The sequence below is a fragment of the Mobula birostris genome, chromosome 25 (genome assembly GCF_030028105.1).
Source record: "Mobula birostris isolate sMobBir1 chromosome 25, sMobBir1.hap1, whole genome shotgun sequence".
NCBI classification, from domain to species: domain Eukaryota; kingdom Metazoa; phylum Chordata; class Chondrichthyes; order Myliobatiformes; family Myliobatidae; genus Mobula; species Mobula birostris.
The window spans coordinates 57,749,308-57,767,302 of NC_092394.1; the positions used below are offsets into that span (position 1 = coordinate 57,749,308).

Consider the following 17,995-nt stretch of genomic DNA (forward strand, 5'->3'; position numbering starts at 1 on the left):
GAGAGTGACAGAGAGAGACAGGGAGAGAGAGGAGAGAAGAGAAAGGGAGAGAGAGACAGGGAGGAGAGAGGCTGCATGGAAGCATTCCACAGATCAGCTCATTTGGAGGGTGACGAGTACTACTTCGATTTCTGTACTGCTTCTACTTGCTGCTACAGGGATTTCTTTTTTCTTTTGTTTTGCGCTTGTGCTAGTTCTAATAAAGTGTTTTCTTGTGGCCTTGATCATGCATCATCTCCTTTGTTTGAGAGTACATATGTGAATCAGGAAAGAACACATAACGAATTTTAAAATAATTTTCATTTATAATGCAGCACAAAAGCTGCTTTAAAACATGAAAGATGTCAGCCACTATATTGACTAATGCCCAGTAACGTTTTCCACACAGGGCCCCTCTGATCCCTGCACGAAAACGCAGGCACGAAGAGGACGAGAGACAAACCATTCCCAATGTTTTACAGGGGGAGGTTGCACGACTAAATCCAAAATTCCTGGTGAATTTGGACCCTTCCCACTGCAGTAACAATGGAACAGTCCACCTCATATGCAAGCTGGGTGAGTAAAGATGGTTCAGACCAATGTTATTATTTTCATCATGTGGAGCATGAATTTTGAGAGATTCACGGGTCACCTGGTGCGTGGTCCTGCAACCGTAACTCCTCCAGGATGGCTGGATGGAGATGCTGATTACTTGAGATAATGTTGATGTGATCTCTTTTTAATCAGATGACAAGAGTCTCCCCAGTGTCCCCCCACTACAGCTCAGTGTCCCAGCCGACTACCCAGACCAGAGCCCTCAGTGGACAGACGACTCCCAACAGTATGGTAAGTTCACGAGGGGAGGTTTGGGTGGTTTCTGGATGGGCTGCTGGCTCCCATTGTGCAGGCAGTCCTTTATGCACATAAGTGGAGCGTCTCCTCCAGTGTGGTGTCACCATTTTACACCCACTCTCACCTGATTTAGCTGACCCTGACCTGCTCAACATCAACCAAACAACACTAGAGTGGCTGGCTGGCTGGTGTGACAAGCTACGATGATGATTTTACACCCACACTGACTTTAGTAGGAACACTGGACATTCTCAAGGAATGAGGAAAAGAAGAGCAGAGGTTTGGTCAGTCAGTGCCTTAGAATTTTAGAGCACAAGAAGGGGAGCAGGAGTCTGCCATCTGGCCCACTGAGCCTGCTGCTCCATTCCTGGCTGGTGTGGTCAAGGACTCAGTTTCCTACCTTTTCCTCACAACCCTTAATTCTCCCACTATGCAAAACCTATGTCTTAAATATATTTAATGAAGTAGCCTCTACTACTTCCCTGGATAAAGAATTGCACAAATTCACTGCTCTCTGGGTCCTCCTCATCCCCATCCTAAATATACTCCCCTAAATCTGGAGGCTATGTCCCCTCGTTCCAGTCTCACCAGTGGAAACAAATTTCCTGCCTCTACCTTTTCTATCCTTTTCATAATTTTCTGTTTCTCTAAGATCCCTTCTGATCCTTCTGAATTCCAGTGAGTGTAGTCCCAGGTGACTCAATTTCTCCTCATAGGCTAACCACCCCCACCCCCCTTCAGAATCAACCTGGTGGCCCCCCTCTGTACACCTCCAAAGCCAATATGTCTTTTCTCAAGTAAGAAGACCAGAACTGCACACAGTACTCCAGGTGTGGCCTTACCAGTACCCTGTACAGTTGCAGAGCATCTCTGCTCTTAATTTCAATCCCTTTAGCGGTGAAGGCCATTGTTCCATTTGCCACTTTGATATCCTGTGCGCTAACACTCCCAAGCCTTTCTGCACAGCCACCTGCTGCAAACTTTTGCCATTTAAGTAATAATCTTACCTTCTGTTTTTCTTTCCCAAGTGGATAACCTTGGTTTTACCAACATTGTACTCCATCTGCTGGACTCTTTCACTTGAACCTGCTTTACCATTCAGAGTGCTCTTGGTTCCTTTGCCGTTTTCCTGCTCTCTTCCCCATGCTCCTAGTAGTTAAGACATCTGCCAGTCTTCTTCCTCACAGAGGTAGAGAGCTTCAAAGCGAGAAATTCCTCCAGCTTTATCTTAAAAGGGTAACGCCCTGATTGTGAAACCCTGTTGACTTACCCCGACATATCCCATCAGGGCTCACATCCTCTCAGCTCTCTCCCTATTAATGTCCCTCAGACCCATGTGATTCAGTCAGATTATTCCTCATTCTTCAAAACTCTGATGGGTGTAGGCCTGACCCCTTCATTCCAGCAATCTTCATAGTAAACTTACTCTGAACTACCTAGATGGAGTGGATTTTTTCTATGTTGGAGGAGTGTAGGAACCGAGAGAAATGTCTTTAGCCAGAGGTCAGTGAATCAGTGGAATTCATTGCCACAGACGACTGTGGAAGCCAAGTCATTGGTGATACTTGAAGCAGAAGTTGACAGGTGCCTGATTAGTAGGGGCATCAGAGGTTACCGGGAGAAGGCAGGAGAGTGGGTTTGAGAGGGATAATGAATCAACCGTGATGGAATGGTGGCACAGATTCAGTGGGTCAAATGGCCTAATTCTGCTCCTAAGTCTTAAGGTCAAAGCAGGGACCTGATACAGAAACCTAAGCTGTCCCCAGTACTCCAGGTGGCGTCAGCCGTACCCTGCACTGTTGCATCAGAACTCCCTACGTCACAGCCCTCCCCTTGCAATAAAGGCCAACAGTTCATTGACTTTGCTGTAGCTGCATGTTGAGGTTTTGTACTTCATGCACGAGGACACCCGGCCCCCCCATTGCCATTCGGCGTTTGGTACTCTCGCTCATTTTGTCATTCTCTCTAAAGTGACTGATCTCATATTGTCCACATAATACTTTATCCATTGATTTAGCCTTAATTCTATCATTTTGCTGCTTACCTTTGTACCATCAGCTATGACCTCCACTGAATCAGAATCAGGTTTATTATCACCAGCATGTAACGTGAAATCTGTTGACTTAGCAGCAGCAGTTCACTGCAATACATAATCTAGCAGAGAGAAAAACATAATAAATAAACAAGTAAATCAATTATGTATATTGAATAGATTATTAAAAACGTGCAAAGCAGAAATACTGTCTATTAAAAAAGTGAGGTGGTGTCCAAAGCTTCAATATCCATTTAGGAATCTGATGGCAGAGGGGAAGAAGCTGTTTCTGAATCGCTGAGTGTGTGTCTTCAGGCTTCTGTACCTCCTACCGGATGGTAACAGTGAGAAAAGGGCATGCGCTGGGTACTGGAGGTCTTTAATAATGGACGCTGCCTTTCTGAGACACCGCTCCCTGAAGATGTCCTGGGTACTTTGTAGGCTAGTGCCCAAGATGGAGCTGACTAGATTTACAATCCTCTGCAGCTTCTTTCGGTCCTGTGCAGTAGCCCCACCATACCAGACAGTGATGCAGCCTGTCAGAATGCTCTCCATGGTACAACTATAGAAGTTTTTGAGTGTATTTGTTGACATGCCAAATCTCCTCAAACTCCTAATAAAATATAGCTTCTGCTTTGCCTTCTTTATAACTACATCGATATGTTGGGACCAGGTTAGATCCTCAGAGATCTTGACACCCAGGAACTTGAAGCTGTTCGCTCTCTCCACTTCTGATCCCTCTATGAGGATTGGTATGTGATCCTTCGTCTTACCCTTCCTGAAGTCCACAATCAGCTCTTTCGTCTTACTGACATTGAGTGCCAGGTTGTTGCTGCGACACCACTCCACTAGTTGGCATATCTCACTCCTGTACGCCCTGTCGTCACCACCTGAGATTCAACCAACAATAGTTGTATCATCAGCAAATTTATAGATGGTATTTGAGCTATGCCTAGCCACACAGTCATGGATATAGAGAGAGTAGAGCAGTGGGCTAAGCACACACCTGAGGTGTGCCAGTGCTGATCGTCAGCGAAGAAGAACAAGAGGCAGCTGCGTTACTCTCACGCTGCACAAAACTGTGTGGATCCTACACCCACCTGAGGACCTACCAATAGAGAGAACATCATACTCGACTTGAGTGATTGCACGACTACCATCAGTATACTTAATTACCATACACTGGTAACTTTGTCCATAACGTTGTGAAGTGTTAAGGCCCAGCACTGACTCCTGAGACACCCTAATGATGCTACAGGAGAAGGAGAAGGAGGTGGGAGTAAGTGTACAAAAGTTGTGTATCAGGCGGGTATCCAAACTTCAACAGGAAATTATTGACTCCATCTAGCGTCTGTGTAGGCCCCAGAATCTGGATACGAGCTACAGAGGCTGTGCCCGGAACTAATCTGGTGTTGAATGAAACCAGGACAGTAACAGATATGGGAGTTCATTCTGTCTCATGCCCCACAGTCATTAGTAAAAAACAACTTCCTTCTTTTACCAGTTTAGTCCAGCACATCCAAGGAAATTGCCTGACATCCAGAGACTTAAAAATCACACCCATGCAGTGATTATTGTACTCTCAACATAATTGTACATGACGTGTATCATCCCATTCTAAGGTTACACATTACAGAAAGTAATTGCTTGACAAATCCACTAATACAGATACTGGGAATAAAAGGGGCCTTTTCTGGTCGGCTGCCAGTGACTAGCGGTGTTCCTCAGAGGTCAGTATTGGGACCACTACTTTTCACGTTGTTTGTCAGTGAATTAAAGGCTTTGTGGCAAAATTTGCAGATGCTAGGTTCACAGGTGGAGGGGTAGTTGGTGCTGAGGAAGGAATGCGATTACTTTAGGACTTAGACAAATTGGAAGAATGGGCAAAAAAGTGGCAGATGGAATACAGTGTTGGGAAATGTATGATAATGCATTTTGGTCAGAGGAACAATAGTGCAGAATATTATCTAAATGGGGAGAAAATTCAAACATCAGAGGTGCAGAGGGACTTCTAGGAGTCCTTACGCAAGACTCCCAGAAGAAAAAGAATTTCAGGATGTGTATTGTATACATTTCTCTGGCATTAAATGTACCTTTGAAACCTGTTGAAGGTTAATTTACAGTTTGAGTCTGTGCTAAAGAAGGCAAATATAATGTTAGCATTCATTTCAAGGGGAATAAAAAAACAAGGAGATAATGCTGAGGCTTTATAAGACACTAGTCACGCCGCGCCTGAAGTACTTATCAACAGTTCTGGGCACCATATCTCAGGAAGGATGTGTAGTCATTGGAGGGAGTCCAGAGGAGATTCACAAGGATTATTCCTGGAATGAAGGAGTTAAATATGAGGAGAGTTTGGCAGCTTTGGGCCTGTACTCACTGGAATTTTGAAGAATGGCGGGGGTGGGGGGTATCTCATTGAAACCTACTGAGTGTTGAAAGGACGAGATCGGGTGAATGAGGAGAGGATGGTTCCTGTGGTGGGGCACAGCCTCAAAATTGAGGGGTGACCTTTTAGAACAGAGTAAGAGGATTTTTTTTAGCCAGAGAGTAGTGAATCTGTGGAATGCTGTGCCACAGACTGTGGTGGAGGCAAGTCTGTGGGATATTTAAAGCGAAAATTGATAGTTTCCTGATCGGTCAGGGCATCAAAGGATATGGTGAGAAGGCAGGTGTATGGGGTTGAGTAGGATCCGGGATCAACCATGATGGAATGGTGGAGCAGACTCGATGGGCTGAATGGCCTAACTCTGCTCCTGTGTCTTACGATATTGGCATTTATCTATTACATCTTGACAATACAATCTGAGACCCCTTCTCATCTTGTTTTCACCAATCATTTGGGGTCACATCCTTCAAAGGTCATTTCTATCAACAAACTTGTTATTAGTAGATGGAATTCCTCTGCTGACCATTTGTGTTCCCAAAGCTATCACCTTCACCCACAATCCTACAGAGGTAACTCGCTTTGTGATCAGATCTCCGGCCCCTGGGGTGGCACGGTCGCATAGCAGTTAGTGTAATGTTGTAACTGTGACGGGGCTCGATTCTCATACTGTCTGTAAGAAGTTTTGTATGTCTCTCCGTGGCCATGTGGGTTTCCCACATTGCACAGATGTATGGTGAGGGTTAGTGAGCTGTGGGTATGCCATGTTAGTGTGAGAAGTGTGCTGAACTTGCAGGCTGCCCCAGCACAATCTTGCTGAATTGATTTGACGCAAACGCTGCATTTTGCTGCGTACAGGTGACAAATAGAGCTAATCTTTAATCTTGGCGAGAGCCTTCTTGTTTGGAAGCAACACACACAGAATGCTGGAGGAACTCTGCAGGTCAGGCAGCGTCTGTGGAAAAGAGGACGGTAGACATTTTGGGCCGAGACCCTTCGGCTGGCCTGCTGAGTTCCTCCAGCATTTTGCGTGTGTTGCTTGGATTTCCAGCATCTGCAGATTTTCTCTTGTTTGGAAGCAGCAGGTTAATCAGATCTCCATCTGTCTGTTATATTTGTACTGCCTCATCCTGCACGTTCAATTACAGAAACCATCTGACTCGTTACAGTGCTGTACCAGCGTTGTGAAGTCCTGCGTGCTGTGAAAACATAACTCCCCACTGAATCTGTGCTGGAAGCTCTACAGTGGGCAGGATTCTGCAGTCCACAATGATCCCGAGCAACTTGCCCGTGGCTGCCAAAATACCTGAAACCTGTCTCATTGTGAGCAATTTGAAACAAGGGAAAACCTGCAGCTGCTGGAAAACCAAGCAACACACGTAAAGTGCTGGGAGAACTCAGCAGGCCAGGCAGTATCTCTGGAGAAAAGGACAGTGGATGTTTCGGGCCATCAGTACTGGGGGGGGGGAGATGAGGAGTCAGAGGAGGAGGGGAGGAAGAACCACAAGGTGGGAGGGGGAGGGGAAAAGGGGAAGTTGATTGGAGAAGGGGGAATCTGATAGGTGAGGACAGATCATGGAAGAAAGAAATGTGGGAGGGGCACCAGAGGAAATGGGGAACGGTGAGGGGGAGGGCAGGAGGCATTACCAGAAGTTCAAGAAATTGATGTCTGTACCTTCGATTTGGAGGCTACCCAGATGAAATATAAGGTGTTTTTCCTCCAAGTTGTGTGTGACCTCGTATCGACAGTAGAGGAGACCATGGACTGACATGTTGGAAAGGGAAGTAGTTAAAAATGGGTGGCCACTAGGAGATCCTGCTTTTTCTGGTGGATGAAGTGTAGGTGCTCAGTGAAGTGGTCTCCAATCTCTGTCGGGTCTCCCCGATATGCAGGAGGCCACAACAGGACCACCTGATACAGTAGATGACCCCAACAGACTTATGGGTGAAGTGTCACCTCACCTGGAAGGACTGTTTGGGGCCCTGAATGGTAGTGAGGGAGGAGATGTAGGGGCAGGTGTAGCACTTGTTCTGTTTGCCAGGAGGGAGATCAGTGGGGAGGGACAAACGGAGAAGGGAGTCATACAGGGAGCGTTCCCTGCGGAAAGCAGGAAGTGGGAGGTGAGGGAAGATGTGCTTGGTGGTGGGACACTTCACTTGTGAGTCTGTAGGGGTCATCTACTGTATCCAGTGGTCTTGGATCCATCCACCAGAAAAGGTGGGACCTCTCAGTGGTCACCCATTTTAATTCCTCTTCCCATTCCCATTCCGACATGTCAGTCCATGGCCTCCTCTTCTGTCACGATGAGGCCACACTCAGGTTGGAGGAACAACACCTTGTATTCTGCCCGGGTAGCCTCCAACCTGATGGCATGAACATCAATTTCTTGAACCCCCCCCCCCCACCACCATTCCCCATTCCCGTTTCCCCCTCTCCCCTTATCACTTCCCTCTGGTGCTCCTTCCCTTTTTCTTTCTTCCATGGCCTGTCCTCTCCTATCAGATTCCCCCTTCTCCAGCCCTGTACCTCTTTCACCAATCAATCCCCCAGCTCTTTACTTCACCGCTCCCCCACCTGGTTTCACTTGTTTTTCTCAGTCTGTTAATGGCCTGGATTTAAATACAAGGTGCATAAACTTCAAAATTCACAAATACTTCAAAACTCAAATGGGGCAGCACAGTCGAATGTGCTGTAGAACAGTGGTGGTAAACTGGACAGACAGCTGAATAGTTCAGTGTTAAATAGGAAGCTGGGGAGGGAAGCTGGTCTGTATTTAATACTGAATAGTTCAGCGTTAAATGGGAAGCTGGTCTGTATATGAATAGTTCAGTGTTAAATGGGATGCTGGGGAGGGAAGCTAGTCTGTATTTAATACTGAATAGTTCAGTGTTAAATGGGAAGCTGGAGAAGGAAGCTGGTCTGTATTTGCACAATATCTGAAGGAGCAGAGTTAGGCTATTTGGCCCATCAAGTCTGCTCTGCCATTTCATCATGGCTGATCCAATTTTCCTCTCAGCTCCAATCTCCTGCCTTCTCCCTGTATTCCTTCATGCCCTAACTAATAAAGAATCTATCAACCTTAAATATACCCAATGACTTGGCCTCCATAGCTGTCTGTGGCAAAGAATTCCACAGAATCATTATCCTCTGGCTAAAGAAATTCCTCTGTTCTAAAAGGACACCCTCTATTCTGAGGTTGTGTCCTCTGGTCCTAGACACTCTCACCATAGGAGACATCCTCTTCACATCCACTCTATCAAGACCTTTCACCATTCGATCGGTTTCAATGAGGTCACCCCTCATTCTTCTGAATTCTTGTGAATACAGGCCCAGAGCCACCAGACACTCCTCATATGACAAGCCATTCAATCCTGGAATCATTCTTGTGAACCTCCTTTGAACCCTGTCCAGTTTCAGCACATCCTTTCTAAGATAATGGGCCCAAACCTGCTCACAATACTCCAAGGGGGGCCTCATTAGCACTTTATAAAGTCTCAACTACATCCTTGCTGTTATATTCTAGTCCTCCTGAAATGAATGCTAACATTGCATTAGCTTTCCTCACCACAGACTCAACCTGCAAATGAACCTTTAGAGAATCCTGCGCAAGGACTCCCAAGACCCTTTGCACCTTAGTTTTTGTATTTTCACTCCATTTAGAAAATGGTCAACCCTTTCATTTCTTCTAGCAAAGTGCATGACCATACACTTCCTGACACTGTATTCCGTCTGCTGTTTCTTAGCCCATTCTCTAATCTGTCAAAGTCCTTCTGTAGCCTCCCTAATTCCTCAAAACTATCTCCATATTGTCTGCAACAAAGCCATCAATTCCATCATTCACATCATTGATGTATAACGTATAAAGAATCGGCCAAAACACAGACCCCTGTGAAACGCAGCTAGCCACTGGCAGCCAGGCAGAAAAAGGTTCCCTTTATTCCCACTGTTTCTCTCCTGCCAATCAGCCACTGCTTTATCCATGCTAGAATCTTTCCATTTATACCATGGAGTAGCTTTGTTAAGCAGCCTCGTGTATGGCACCTTGTCAAAGGCCTTCTGAAAATCCAGGTACACAACATCTCCTGATTCTCCTTTGTTTATCCTACTGGTTACTCCTTCAAAGAATTCCAACAGATTTGGCAGGCAAGATTTTCCCCTGAGGAAACCACGCAGACTATGACCTATTTTATCATGTGCCTCCAAATACCCTGAGATCTCATTCTTAATAATTGGCTCCAACATCTTCCCATCTACTGAGGTCAGACTAACTGGCCTATAGTTTCCTTTCTTCTGCCTCTCCCCCTTCTTGAAGAGTGGAGTGACATTTGCAATTTTCCAGTCTTCTGGACCCATTCCAGAATCTAGTGATTCTTAAAAGATCATTGCTAATGCCTCCAGAATCTCTTCAGCCACTGCTTTCAGAACCCTGATGTGTATACCATCTGGTCCAGGTGAATAATCTACCTTCAGACCTTTTAGTTTCCCAAGAACCTTCTGTCTAGTTATGGTAACTTCACACACCTCATGCTCCCTGACACCTGGAACTTCCATCATACTGCTAGTGTCTTCCACAGTGAATACTTACTCAGTTTGTCCACCATTTCATTGTCCCTCATTACTATCTATCCAGCATTGTTTTCCAGTGGTCTAATATCCACTCTTAATATATCTGAAGAAACTTGTGGTATCCTCGTTAATATTATTGGCTAGCTTTTGTATTCCATCTCTACATTGTTAATGACTTTTTTTGGTTGCCTTCTGTTGGTTTTTAAACGCTTCCCAAGCCTCTAACTTCCCATTGATCTTTGCTGTATTATATGCCCTCCCCTTGGCTTTTGTGTTGGCTTTGTTTCGCACTCAGAATCCTTGCTTATATTCATAGATGCATGGAGTACAGAATAAGTCATGAGTATTTCCTAAAGCTGCAGCTGGAGTGTTGGACTCATTTCTGGTCATCACAGTTTAGAAGTGAGAAGGAGATTTATTAGGCTGGTAAACACTTCAAGCCATTGTCTTTTCTTCCGTCTGACCTGTCAGGTATTTATTGCTATCTGTAATTTCTTCAGATTTCTAGCATCTGCAGTACCGCTTTTGAGTTATTGGAAGAGTTAGATTTTAGTTGTCTGTAGACAGAGGAGAGATTGGGGTTACACTTGGATGACTAGATAGAATATTCAAAATCACACAATTATTAAAACTACACAGGCACTGTATGACAACCCTACTGCTAGGATTAAAATCTGTGGATATTTATCAAATAGTTTTACCCTCGAAAGGGGCACGAGACAGGGTTGTGCATGGTCACCGCTACTCCGCATTATATCTGGAACCATTCGCTCAATACGTCAGACAAAATGAAGATAGCAGGGGAATAACTGTTAAACGGACAGAGTATAAATTGGCCTGTACGCAGACGACATTCTGATCTATCTAGGGCAACCAACATACTCTTTACCTAAATTGATGCAATCCTTTGAACAATATGGTCAATTATCAGGATATAAGATTAACATAGATAAAACCCAATTACTTTCATATAACTATAGCCCACCAAGAGAAATTGAAAGTAGATATTCTTGGGCATGGCAAACAGAGTTTGTCAAATATTTGGGCATCATTATGCCAAAAGATTTGGCAAAATTATCAGAATGCAATTATCAGCCTACATATAAAAAAATTAAGGAAGATATAACAAGATTGAACCTAATTCCTTTTTTCAGTCTCAGTTCAAGGATTGAATCTGTTAAAATGAATATACTGCCCAGAATCCTATATCTCTTTCAGACCCACCAATAGAGATTAATCAAAATCAATTCAATGAATGGAACAAGATGCTATCAAGATATATATGGCAAGGGAAAAGCCCTCGAGTTCGTCTCAGAACTTTGCAATTAGTCAAGGAAAAGGGGGGATGGGGCCTACCTTCTCTTAGAGATTATTATCTTTCAGCACAGTTGAGAGCTGTGATATGCTGGTGCAACCCATCATATGATGCTCAATGGAAAAACATTGAGGAGAGGATACTTTCCATCCCTATACAGGTAATTTTGGCTGATAACAATCTACAAAGGTATATAAATACTATTGATAACCCGTGGGTGTAATGGACTCTTAAAATATGGAAAACTATTATAAAAGAATATAAACTAGAGAGAGACATTGCAATCCTTAAATGGTATGCATATGACTCTGATTTTACGCCAAATAAACTGGATGCTAGATTTAAGGACTGGACAGTTAAAGGAATAACAGCTATTTGCAATATAATGAAAGAAGGAACACTGTTCAGTTTTGAAATGCTCAAAGAGAAACTTACTAGAAAAACAAGACTTTTACCGGTATTTACAGATGCAACAGTATGTTAATAAGATGGTTAAAAATGTAACCAAGGCAAGTACATGTCTGATAGAGCTATTTAGAAAAGCATATAATTCAGATAATGGTAGTAGAATAATTTCAAGTGTGTATAAGGGTTTGTCAAATCTTAAAACACATTCGACTTCATACATTAAAACAAAATGGGAGAAGGAAGGAGGGATAATAATATCTGAGGAAGACTGGACAATAATATGGAGGTATCAATGGAAGTGTACCAGTTCACAGAAATGGAGGGAGTTCGAGTGGAAAAACTTGATAAGATATTTTATTACACCCTCTCAGAAATCCCATTATAATAGTAACCCCCCTGATTGCTGGAGAAATTGTGGGAATCAAAATGCAAACCATTATCATATGTTCTGGGAATGCCCCGTTATCAAAGACTATTGGAGTGGGATACATAATGCCCTACAAGACATCTTTAAATGTGAAATACCCTTAGAGAGTAAGACCATATATTTTGGGTATATACCTCCAGAATGGTTGAAAAGAGATAAATATTTAATGAATATACTGCTGGTGGCTGGTAAAAAGACCCTTACCAGGAAATGGCTATCACAGGAGAGCCCAACTTTAAATGTATGGATGGAAATTACAATGGACATTTACAAAATGGAGAAGATAACAGTATCTGTTAATCATAAGTTGGAACAATATGATTCATACTGGGAAAAGTGGTTTAATGACATAACACCTCATAGGCCTGATTTTATTCTCACAAACCAATGAATATGTTGTAAAAAAAGAGATTACTCCCTACTTGTACATAGTTTTCTCCTTTTGCTTGTTCTTTCTTTCCTCTTTTTTCTATAAGTATATACCTTAGATAAATATGACTATATGATATATACGTACAGTATCTGAAATACATCTTATGGAAATGTTTGTTTGATGATGAACTTCAATAAAAAAATAAATTCCAAAAAAAAGAATATTCAAAATCATTAAGTTTATTTGGTACAGTGAGTGAGAATTGTTTCTAATGGCTGAAGGTGTAGATTTGTGATCATTAGCAAAAGAGCTAGAGATTGCGCAAGGAGATATTTCTACGGAGGTGTTCTTACTGTAAGGCGGGAAGCAGATTTAGTAATGCTTCCAAAGAAGGAGCGTGGTATTAACTGCTGTCTCAGTGGACAGTGTGACCACTGACTGTACTGGATCGTATGATGAAGTGAAGCTGTCATTTTACCAACAGGTGCACACCCATGTTACTCTGACTCATCAACTGAATGAGCTTTAGAATCGTGTGCAGTCTCAGCCTGTTGTCAGATGTGAGTTCGGGTTTTCAGTTATTAAATAATTGGACGTGCGTAGAAGACCTGGACTGAATCCGGGCTTTTTTTCCACTTAAAAATTAGAGATGCTTTACGGTTCAGGTTAGAGTTAGTTCCCACACTACCAGTTTCAGGAACAATTACTACCCTAAACTGTCAGGGCCCTGAACTGGCACGAATAACTCCACTCTCCTCAACTCTAAACTGCCAGGGTCCTGGAACAGCGTGAATAACTCCACTCTCCTCAACTCTAAACTGCCAGGGTCCTGAAATAGCGTGAATAACTCCACTCTCCTCAACTCTAAACTGCCAGGGTCCTGAACCAGCGTGAATAACTCCACTCTCCTCAACTCTAAACTGCCAGGGTCCTGAACCAGCGTGAATAACTCCACTCTCCTCAACTCTAAACTGCCAGGGTCCTGAACCAGCGTGAATAACTCCACTCTCCTCAACTCTAAACTGCCCGGGTCCTGAACCAGCGTGAATAACTCCACTCTCCTCACTCTAAACTGCCAGGGTCCTGAACCAGCGTGAATAACTCCACTCTCCTCAACTCTAAACTGCCAGGGCCCTGAACCAGCATGAATAACTCCACTCTCCTCAACTCTAAACTGCCTGGGTCCTGAACCAGCGTGAATAACTCCACTCTCCTCAACTCTAAACTGCCCGGGTCCTGAACCAGCGTGAATAACTCCACTCTCCTCAACTCTAAACTGCCAGGGTCCTGAACCAGCGTGAATAACTCCACTCTCCTCAACTCTAAACTGCCAGGGTCCTGAAATAGCGTGAATAACTCCACTCTCCTCAACCCTAAACTGCCAGGGTCCTGAACCAGCGTGAATAACCCCACTCTCCTCAACTCTAAACTTCCCGGGTCCTGAACCAGCGTGAATAACTCCACTCTCCTCAACTCTAAACTGCCAGGGTCCTGAACCAGCGTGAATAACTCCACTCTCCTCAACTCTAAACTGCCAGGGTCCTGAACCAGCGTGAATAACTCCACTCTCCTCAACTCTAAACTGCCCGGGTCCTGAACCAGCGTGAATAACTCCACTCTCCTCAACTCTAAACTGCCAGGGTCCTGAAGTAGCGTGAATAACCCCACTCTCCTCAACTCTAAACTGCCCGGGTCCTGAACCAGCGTGAATAACTCCACTCTCCTCAACTCTAAACTGGTTGCACAGCCTGCAGACTCACTTTAAGGACCGTGCAACTCACATTCTCGGCATTATTTACATATTTTTTATTTGCACTTTTTGTCTTCTTTTGCACATTGGTTGTTTGTCAGTTTTTATGTGTAGATTTTTTCATAAATTCTATTTTATATTTTCCGTAAATGCTTGCAAGTGGTATCTAGTGACATATAGACATTGATAATAGATTGAATGATGGGTTAAATTAGAGAGTGTAACTATATGCATTGACAACTCTCAAATACTTTCTGTTCCGTTGCAGAGGCCAACCCCTTCCTGCAGATGGTTCACCGTGCAATGACATCCAGGCTCCTGCAGCTGCCCGATAAGCACTCTGTCACTGCACTCCTCAACACCTGGGCGCAAAGCGTGAAGCAGGCGTGCCTGTCTGCTGCGTGACGTCCTCATGCAAGGTGTGAGCACCTTCCCGCTGAACCAGTCTGCAACCAACAGCCTTGCAATGGGTTCATCAGGAAGCTAGATATATTGGAGGGCTTGCACCTTTCATCTCCTTACTGGTCACCTTGAAATACACAGGACCTTTCCATTGTAATTGCTGGATATAAAAATATGTATCAAAAAGTCAACACATTATCTACAGTCTTTGTTTTTCTTTCAGACAGTCTTTTTGCTTATAGCCCAAAGTGGATTTTAGTTTCCCATATGTTACCTGGGTGAGCCTGTTTTTAATAATGTATCAGTGAAGTTACCACTGGAGTAAATTGTTTTCCACAGAATTGTTAATAGTTTTATTTTATTTATCTAAGGATTTACAGCTTGACCTTGTAGTCATTGCCTGTCTGGTGAAATTCTGAGAGTGCATACTGTCATTCAACTCCACTTGGGAACATGAGCTGATTAATCCCTGCTCTAATGCTGGGGCATACTGTGCTGGAAGAACATTAAACTGGCAACGTTAGCAGTTAACGTACAAATTCTCACCAGGTTAGCAACACCTGGGGCAGAGAAAGAAATTTAGTGCTCAAAATCTGACCTTTCATCAGAAATGGGACGAGCTGCACTTAACAAGCCTTCACCCCGTCTGGGTCAGCGCCGCCATCAATCACTGTTCTCAGATTTTCTCAGTCCCCACAAATCAGTCAACTCCTGCTCTGTCCAACCCCTCCCCCTCTCTGCAGCTTGAAGTATTTCCGGTGTTTTAACTTGGAGACACAAATGACTACAAAAGTGTTTTTGTAGTCTGGATTAACAAACAGTCTGTTGGAGGAACTGACCTGCTGGGTTTCTCCAACATTTTGTTCTTGTTTCAATGTTTAACTTGTGTGGCTTTCATTAAGCTGAAACGTTAATGGCTTCTCTCCGCTGACTGAGCTCTGGAGTATTTTCAGCAGTTTATTTGCATTTCAGTTGATCAACATTTTCTATGTTTTTATTTGTTAGGCTACTAAAATGGAGTAAATTAGCACAGTATTTGAAAGCGAGTTCTTTGGGTATCTCAGACAATCTTCCTTTTCAAGCCAACATCACTGAAAGCAGATTACATGGTCCTTGTCTCCCTGTTCTTGCTAGGAACTGACTGTGCAAAGTGTGTTCTGCCTTACTCGTCCTTGGAGACAAATAATTTTAAAAAGCAATTTTTAACCAAAAAAAAACTTCAAAAGATTTTCTTCAGGCTGGAGATGTACATGTGGTGTAAGAGATGTTTCTGGAATGACTTGCGAAAGGAACTTCCCTCACCCTGACTCCCAAACTTCCCCTCTGCCATCCTGTCACGTCCACTGATCTTGATAGATCTCACCTTGGACAGCTTTGGCCTGTATAATCCTGACAAATGGATATGAAAAGATCATCAGCATTTCCACTCCTAACCACTGCGTAGAGACAACCGCATTCAGGATGACCGAGCAGAGAGTAATCTCTGGCTGAGGTCAATGACTAATAGGGATAGCCACACAAAGATATCCTGTGAATTCCAGTGAGGAGGAAGGAGCAGAAGAAATAATTGTCATTGGAGACACATAACTCTTTCCTTTTTTTTTAAAAAAAAGCAAGTTTTAACCAAAAAATAATCTTCAAAGGACTTTTGTTTAGGCTAGGGATGTGAAGTGACCTTGATTGCCAATTATAAACTTTCACAGTGACAGCCTTAGCGGAGACTGGCATCAATGTTGCTGAGTCAAAGATCAGTGCCCACTATCAGTAATAGGCACAGTTGTGGAATAGGTAGCAAAGGACCCAGTGAGGAGACGCGTGTCCGAATCAGAGCGCGGAGACGCGTGTCCGAATCACAGCGCGGAGACGGGCGTCCGAATCACAGCGAGGAGACGCGTGTCCGAATCACAGCGCGGAGACGCGTGTCCGAATCACAGCGCGGAGACGGGCGTCCGAATCACAGCGCGGAGACGCGTGTCGGAATCCCAGAGTGGAGACGGGTGTCCGAATCACAGCGCGGAGACGCGTGTCCGAATCACAGCGCGGAAACGGGCGTCCGAATCACAGCGTGGAGACGCGTGTCGGAATCCCAGAGTGGGGACGGGTGTCCGAATCACAGCGTGGAGACGGGTGTCTTTCCTACCAACCTCCCAGGCCATGTTAAAGTTTATTTTATTTATTTAAATCTTACATACATCCCACGACATGAGGGAGTAAAAATCTTCGTGTTATAACTCCATTGCGATGAACAGACATGTGAATTTAAGAGTCTAATGTCCTGTAGAAAGCAGCTGTCCCGTAGCCTGTTGGTTCTGGCTTTAATGCTGCCGTCGCATCTGATAGGCGGAAGCAGCTGAAACAGTTTATGGTCGGGGTGACCGGCGTCCCCGATGATCTTCCAGGCCTCCTTTCTGCACCTGCTCTATGAATGTCCTGAATGGAGGGAAGTTCACATCCACAGGTGCGCTGGGCTGTCTGTACCACTCTCTGCGGTGCCCAGCGATCAAGGTTGGTGCAGTTCCCATACCAGCCAGTCAGGATGCTCTCAGTGGTGCCCCTGTAGAAGGTCTTGAGCTTTTGGGGGGAAGGATTCTATAAGATAAATTCACCATGCCTCCTTTAACTAGTCGCCTTACACCTGCTCTACACAGCACTACCCCGCACTTGTTTATAGTTGAGTTTGAGATTTAATCATGTGCATTGAAACATACAGTGAAATGTGTTATTTTTTACCATCCAAGGATGTGCTGGGGACAGACAGTGAGTGTTGCCACACTTGGTGCCAATAGAGTGTCCCCTCAATCTTCAACGCAATACAGACAGCAACAGGACCACAAAAGTCAACAACAAAGCAAGCCTCTTTCCTACTGTCTGCACCCCCTCCACACACACCCCTTTCCTACTGTCTGCACCCCCCCCCCCACACACACCCCTTTCCTACTGTCTGCACCCCCCCACACACACCCCTTTCCTACTGTCTGCACCCCCCCACACACACACCCCTTTCCTACTGTCTGCACCCCTCCCCACACACACCCCTTTCCTACTGTCTGCACCCCCCCCACACACACACACACACCACACACACACACACCACACACCCACACACCACACACCACACACACACACACACACACACACACACACACCACACCACACACACACACACACACACACACACACACACCACACACACGCAGATTTTGGCTCCAGAATCTCAGGCATTGGGCCTTCAACCTCCCGTCACTGGCCTGGACTCTCAAACTTGCCCTTGTTTCTCCTGTTCTGACACACGCAGATACGTATTGTATATCCATCTATATTTAACAGTCATTCCCACCGCCCGCTTGCCGCTGTTCAGGGCGGTTGACTGGAACCCTGCCGTCTGCGGGTGCTGCACATTAGTGACTTGACCTGTGAGTGGACGTGGAGGGGCTGTTGTGGGAGCCGATGTTGGACAGGTTAGGGTGGCCGGTCTGTGCTGAGATGTGCAGCCCAGGGCTGCTC

At 44.7% G+C, this 17,995-nt stretch overlaps 1 protein-coding gene across 3 annotated transcripts in view; it reads left to right on the top strand.

Moving 5' to 3' along the window:
• The window catches only part of med15 (mediator complex subunit 15), a 172,158-nt gene extending 157,326 nt beyond the window's left edge, over positions 1-14,832 (top strand). For all 3 annotated transcript variants that reach the window (XM_072243499.1, XM_072243500.1, XM_072243502.1), the window contains 3 exons: positions 389-555; positions 727-825; positions 14,358-14,832. In XM_072243499.1, the coding sequence (XP_072099600.1) occupies positions 389-555; positions 727-825; positions 14,358-14,494 (403 nt within the window). In that variant the 3' untranslated portion in view covers positions 14,495-14,832. The remainder of the gene's footprint in view (positions 1-388; positions 556-726; positions 826-14,357) is intronic.
• Positions 14,833-17,995: the final 3,163 nt, after the last annotated feature.